At 32.0% G+C, this 7,501-nt stretch overlaps 1 protein-coding gene across 1 annotated transcript; it reads left to right on the top strand.

The window, feature by feature from the left end:
• The first annotated feature begins 1,738 nt into the window (after positions 1-1,738).
• LOC129944289 (gustatory receptor for sugar taste 64a-like) lies at positions 1,739-7,164 on the top strand. Its single transcript, XM_056053635.1, has 9 exons — positions 1,739-1,958; positions 2,037-2,228; positions 5,221-5,415; positions 5,480-5,646; positions 5,705-5,827; positions 6,246-6,400; positions 6,498-6,660; positions 6,752-6,841; positions 6,930-7,164. Exons 1-9 carry the CDS (start codon positions 1,826-1,828, stop codon positions 7,017-7,019), a joined length of 1,308 nt encoding a protein of 435 aa, XP_055909610.1. The 5' UTR covers positions 1,739-1,825; the 3' UTR covers positions 7,020-7,164.
• Positions 7,165-7,501: the final 337 nt, after the last annotated feature.

The following is a 7,501-nucleotide window of genomic DNA, read 5'->3' as shown; positions in this document are numbered from 1 at the left end:
CCGTTTTTTCATAAAAAATAAAATCTACAAAAAATAAAACGCAAATTTGCTAAAAATTGATAGACAAACTTTTAAGCAAGACAAATCGACAGACGGGATGGGAAGTTATCAGTGTGGGTCGCATCCCAGCCTCTTTTTTTGATTTTGTTTATGGTCAGCTGCTTTTCTTAGATAAAAGAAAAGGCAGAAGTTAAATAAAATAAGGAAGATAGCTATGTAGGTGTGCATGTTCTTTTTTTTCAACGCGTATGTAATACACCTACCTATACTTTATGGAATTTCGCTGTCACTTTGCATGGTTTGATCGTTATTTGATTGAATATTGTGTACGTTAAAATAACCACTTGCCACGGACAAAATTCTTAAAAACGATGCTGGAATGCGACCCACACTGATAACGTCCCAACCCGTCGATATGTCTTGCTTAAAAGTTTGTCTATCAATTTTTAGCAAATTTGCGTTTTATTTTTTGTAGATTTTATTTTTTATGAAAAAACGGACTGTTGGATTTTTATATAAAAATCACTAAATATCGAAAACAATATCTTTCTGCCATATTATCTGTATAACAAAATTTATTTGAAGTCGATATCTCTTCTGGTTCTTGAGCTATGGAAGACGAAAAAAACGTCGCGAACGTACGGACGTACGAACGTACGTACACACGCACGCACAGACATCTTTTCTTTTATTTCATCTCTAGGGACATTGAAACCTCGAGAAATGTCAAAATTTTCAATTTGACAAATCGGGCCCATTACAATAACTTCCAATGGGAAGTTAAAAAATATTAAAATAAAATAGGTATTTTCAATAATTAGAAAATTTCGACCAAAAAAAGAAATTCAAGAAAAAAACATCTCCTTCCATAGCAAAATACCCACTTGCTTTATAAAATTCGAACCATATGCAAAAGACAACAACAAATCTACCTAACTAGCCATACAAAAAAAAAACCGGTTTATCATGCAACGTTGTTCTATTTCTATATCTATTTCTTATTTCTTTGATTGGCTGCTTGTGCGGAAATATATCCCTCGCTCTGAGAGACAAAAAAGATCAAGAGGCAAATATAGAGTAATTGGAAATTCAAATTTTGAATTTGATAATGAAGAGAGTAACGTTCTTTCACTAATACATTCAAATACATTTACATGAGTTCTGAGTTCGCTTCTGCGGGAGACATACCCTTAAACCATGTAAGAAAGCCCAACCCTTTGCTATTTTGGGGTTTATTAACTTAGCTGTAAATGGTTGCATGTTTGTGTTAAAAAAAATATGAAAACAAATAAAACACCCTCTTAAATTTTGACCTTAAATTGTTCTTGCTAAACACAAAACAAGAAACATTTTTAAATCGAACAGATCCATAAAGGTTCGTTACACCTCCGCATAAAAAAAAAACCTATTTACTACAAAAAGAAAACCTCCATCAACAAAATTCGTGCCTTTTTATTTTCTTCTTATATCCTTTCGCCTCATTCCTCTTTTCATCAAACAAAATGAATGAAAGCCGTAAAAAAAAAGAAAGTCCTTATCGCACCGACAAATGACATTCATCATACTATTTCTGCCTACTACTAGTAGGTAGGAAGGAAAATGATGTTTTATACACCTACACCTACATAATTATTACCCATATCCACAATAAACTCCTGAACCGTTAAACCACACACAATAGACTGATTTTTTTTCAGACTTGTTGTTAGTCCTTTTTATTTACCTCCGTTTGGCTTCAAGTGTTTTTTATTACTTTATTGCCAGAACGAATGCATACGGAGCACATGTACGAGTATCTCATTGAATTTCCTCAATTATTGAAATAATGCTAAGGCATAAAAAATGGTCACGCAAAATGAAAAAAAAGTTTCTATTGCAAATTGCCAAAGCAGCTTTAATTAATCAAATAAGTTATTTAAGTGACGAATTGGATTTATTTCACATCGCAGTTGGTCCAGGTAACTAAAAATAACTTACAAGTATTTGGTTTAAATGTATATATGTAGTTTAACCTTTAAACGTTTTTTGTTTCAAAGTTTTCAAGGTAGCTCAGTATTTTTCCTTAATGCCTTTGCAAAACATTATGAGCTCAGATCCTTATCGTGTGGAATTCAAATATGCATCTGTGGCAGTTTTAAGGACGGGATGTTTTCTATTTTTTGGCGGAATACAATTGGTTTTGATTTTGACAGATTACATTAGTGCTGGAATCACTACGAGTAATATAGGTAAGTTTGTTTTGATAAGTTTTTTTTCCTCTATGAAATTGAAGTTCATCGAATATTACTCACGAAATTCATATTTAATTTTTAATTAAATGTCCAGTACGCACATTTTCATATGAATATTCACGCATAATAAATTTTGTTTCAATTGACTCGACATCAATTAAGGTATGCGAACGTTTACAACTATAAATGAGTGTTGTTTTTTAATTGTTAGCCTCTTAAGTCGGTGAAAAGAGGTTTCTATTCAATTTTGTCGCATGACTCGTTAAGATTTAATGTGGTTCCAATAAGCTTTTGCGTTATAAGTCTCAAACCGCTATGTACTTACAATAACTTTCATGCTAAAAGGTGTTTTAAAGAAACGTCAAACAATGAGTTTACCGCCATTTGTATTGTAAAGTGTTGACAACCTTGTACAACAAAAATGAATTTGACAGTTGACAGGTTTAAGGTTAAAGGAGAGAACATTGGCATGTCCAGAAAACAAGACTTCAAAAATAAATAGACGAAAGGATTTCTCAACAAAATGTTTCAGTTTTTGCTGTAAAACAAATTATTTGCCCAATTTTTGATGGATTTAAGAATTTATTTTTCTAAGAAATTTTACTACCGTAAAATTTTTAGGCTGTTTATATTTTTAAGGTTTCTAAGAATTCTCACAATAGGCTTGACAGAGTAGGAGAATAAAACATTAAACAGAATGAAAAGTCAAAGGAATCAAAGCTCATGTATGAATTTTTAATGGGATGAACATAACCTTTGAATAGAATGGCTGCGTTCAATCCGATCCGGATGCCTTTTTGTTAGAGTTTTACGCGCTGACTCAAAACAGATGGGATGTCAGAAAACAATCCAAAAATTAATGGTATATGTGGGTATCCGACAGAACAGCTGATTCACAGTATTGATTTAATTTTAAAATAACCACAATATTGATTTCTAATTTGTATCTTTTTTGGTAAGAATCGAGATTGAACGCAGCCAATGGTCGCATTCACAAAGCTAGTGGCTACTTAGTCAAAGGATTCTGATTGCCTTAATATAACTACAAAAGTAGTTGAAATTTTTCCTTCTGACGTACTGTAAAAAATGCAGCTACAAAGTTAGCGGAGAATGATTTTGACGTTTGAAAATCAGCTGCTCGGTAAAACCACACGAATTCAAAATAAGATAAATCGTTCAGTATTTAAATACATATATACATAAATCAATCAAATTGTGTCTTAAATTTGAAATATTGAATTTAAAAACACAAAAGATAAGTTAAAGTTATCAAATCAAAAATGTTTCTTATTTTATATATTTGTCAATAATATGACAGTTCCAGATTAACTAGCTTTGTAGTGTAGTTTTGAATTCAAAAAGCTAGTCGAATTTTGACTACGTAGCCACTAGCTTTGTGAACGCAGCCAATGACTCCCAGAAAAATTGCTGTCACACCATTTGTCACTAAAACCGTTTACTACAAGCGTTTTTCTTTTTAGGCTGAGAGCACAAAAATAAGCTGTAACAAAACTAGTGATTCCTTTTAAGCTAAAGCTTATCAGAGGGCTTGGATTCGTTTTTCTTTTTTTAATAAAAACTATCTCAGAGCAAGCTATATGATCTTTGAATTAAATTACAGAGCTAATGGAGTAAAAAACTAACCTCGATTAAGGCTTCATTATAGCTATCATTGGTTTTTACCATTGAAAACAAATATTGGAATTTTATTGACAGGTCGTTTATAGCTATAATTTGGGGTTTTTCTTTTTTAGTTCAGAGCAGAGCTCGAACTGTCATAAAACTAATTATGGTTCTTTTTAAGCTCTGACCGTTCAGACGTTCAGAGCTTCAAATTCGTGTTTCTTTTTTAGTTCTGAATATGTTCAGAGCGCGCTCTGTGCTGAACACAAACAATTTGGTGTTTAAAAGCCGGGAAATTAAAAAAAATCATAGTCAAAACAATAAAAATGGCGGAAGAGGCTGGTTGCTCAAGTGCAGAAGTAAAGATAATTTAGAAAAAACTAATTGCATATATTATTTTTATGAATCACAATTATTTCAGACTCCAAATGGAATAATGTTATTATTGTTTTTTTAAATTAATTTGATTAAAGAATATTTCGAACGCCTTCAAACAGACGACATTTCAAATCATGACAGTTGAAATCTACCGAAAAACTTTTACTGTCACAAATCTATCATTGGAATTGTGTGAAATTGAAACACAAACCAGTGGAACGATTCGTTTAGCTTTTGAACATAAAAGTATCAGCTGTTCAGGAAAATGGATTTCCGTTCGGAAAATACACTTTTTTCTCAATAAAAACTCTTTGGGTGATTTCCGATCGATCAGTTTATAATTTTCATTTCTAATCAAAAGGAAACACCTTCAAATATCGATTCAAAAATTTGTTTCGGATTGATTTCAATGATAGTTATAAGTGGCCCTTATCTTCACGTTTGTTTCGTGTGTTATGATAAAGCCAGATGGTACATTTTAAAACTTTTGACATTTCTTAAATGTGTTTTATAAATATGTAAATCAGATAGTTTTGGTCAAACTCTGCTCAGATCTCACACGTAGTGCTCAGGCTCTTCTCAGTTTAGGTCTAAATAATAAAATTGTTGTCGACAATCATGTACAACATATTAAACAACCCAAATTTTTCATATGTAAGTTCTGGACCAAACTACAGAAATGTCAAAAATTAGCGATTATAGGTGGAGTTTTTTTTACAGAGGGCTAGCTATAGCTGCTCAAATGTCGTTAGACGATATTCACAATGAATTTTCCTGACATTTTATTGCGTGATTACTGACATTGTTTTCTTAACTCTTGATGAAATAATGGGAATTCAAAATCATGTACTTTAATTGAGTCAAAATGGCGGTAAAACAAAATCACACCTTGTATTGATTGAAGTATTACCAAAACAAAAACAGGGAATTAATATCATAATTATGTAATTACAAATTCTTCCACATATTAATTAACCTTTTTTCGTAGTTGGTATTTTCTTTTTTTCTTGTGGCTTAAGTGCTTGCGTACTTTTTGCATGTTTGGCTGGTAACTGGCCTGAACTGATAAAATACTGGACAAAAGTTGAAGTTGTTTTTCTTCAACCGCCCTATAAACAGTCAAATTTTTCGTTGAAATATAAAATTCGAATTGCTGCTGCAATCGTTGGTGTACTTTATGCAGGTGAGTTTTCTTTAGATTTTAAGACATTACAAAATATTAATCAATCTTTTTTACCACATTCTAGTTGAACATGGACTGTTTTTTGCTTCTGATGTATTTAACTATAGAATGTCAAAGAGTATGTGCCATAGTGAAGTACCTCCCAGTTACAGAGACTATTTAACAAATCATTTTATGGGATATATTTTTGACCACATCTACTATCATATTCTAATATCTGTTCCTATTTTGGTAGGAAATAAGATTCATTGAGAATTTCAAACTTATGAATGTTGGAATGCTTTTCCAGATATTAAATTCGGTATTTACCTTCATTTGGAATTACATGGACTTGTTTATAATACTCGTGAGTCTTGGTTTAGCTCAACGTTTTCAACAAATTGGCGAGCGAGCACTAGAACTGTCAGAAAAGGTGAGTTTATTTATTCTTCTTGTTGGTTGTGATTTTGTGTCAAATCTCCTTTAGGTTTTGACATTTATGAGGTGACTTAATGTAGCTTGCAGACACTTCAAAATATAAATAAATCGTATAAATAAAAAGAAAAACAAGGTTGCTTTACCTTATGCGAGTGTCATCTTACCAATGAAACAGTCACTTTTTAATTCAAATTCTGAGCCATCGGTTTTCAATTTTTAGCAATTTTCGCTTACCATATGTATATGTTCCTACCACAACTTTCATAGTTCCTCCTGCTTATTATGCAGAATTATTATAACATTGAATATGCAAATTATTTGTAAGCGGTTATGATCGATCTAAAAAAGAACACATTTATAAAATTAGCATATTTCCAAAATTATATTTCAATTTATAAACCTTCTACCCACAGAGTGTGCCTCAATGCACTTGGCGTGAAGTTCGATTACATTATGTGCAACTTTGCGAACTCGTCGATGTTGTGGACGGGAAAATTTCCTGGATTATTTTACTCTCATCAGTGAACAATTTATACTTCATTTGCTACCAAATTTTGAATATTTTTAAGTAAGTCCTCAAAAAGAATTCGTCCTTACTTATTTCATAAAATAGATAAAATTGCACTCTATTTTGTTGTTTCATCTTTTTATGTTTTTATTTTTAGTAAATTACACTGGCCAATCAACTATGTATACTTTTGGTATTCCTTTTTATACCTATTAGGAAGGACAGCCTTTGTATTCCTGTGTGCATCTAAAATCCATGATGAATCTAAGGTTCCATTACTGGCATTGAGATCAGTGCCATCTGCTGGTTGGGGTGATGAGGTTGAAAAAAAATATGAAGAATTTTCCTTTTAGAAAATAAAATTTAATTTTACATAATTTTTTTTCTCTTTGTATTCCTAAATTTACATAGGTTGAAAGGTTTAGTATTCAAATATCAAGTGAATGTGTAGCACTATCAGGACGAAAATTGTTTTTTATCACACGAAAGCTTTTATTTGGGGTAAAATATTTGATTTTTTTTTGTTGTCTTTAACTTAATTTTTAAGTGACAAGTGACCTATTTTGTTGTTTCTTTTTTTCTTTCCTAGATGGCGGCTACAATTGTGACATATGAGTTGGTTCTTTTACAACTCGATGATTTAACTATGGGCCATAATCTAGGACCTTTGTGCGGATGAAACTAAAATTAAATTAATATTTATTTGCTTTAGTTTTTTAATAATCCCTATACAAATAAAAACATCAGAGAAATCTAAAAAACAAGCAACTACATGTTATTCATTGGACCAGATTGGGATTACAAGTCGTTTACGTTTACATTCGAAAAAAGTGTTGACCCGTTTTTGATACATGGAATATGAAAAAAAATTTGACATTTTTGATCATGAAATATTATTTAAACAATATAAGAGCTTGATCAAATTATAGACATGTGCATTCAAGAGGACACAACCGTCCACAGGTTTTTCTCAATACCCACCTCTGTCTATCAACTACTACCCTCACCTCCCCGCGGTGAACATCGAATGCCTAGTAACTCAACTGAAGATTGGGTTCCAACCCCAGTGGAAAGTTGTTGTGGGCAGCAAACGAGAGAGAGGATAAGGAGAGGCTCCTTGCCTTGATGGCAGCGGACGAATTCTCGAGATGGAATCAACGG

Source organism: Eupeodes corollae, chromosome 2, assembly GCF_945859685.1.
Source record: "Eupeodes corollae chromosome 2, idEupCoro1.1, whole genome shotgun sequence".
In the NCBI taxonomy this organism is placed as follows: domain Eukaryota; kingdom Metazoa; phylum Arthropoda; class Insecta; order Diptera; family Syrphidae; genus Eupeodes; species Eupeodes corollae.
This window is presented reverse-complemented; position numbering and strand designations above follow the sequence as displayed.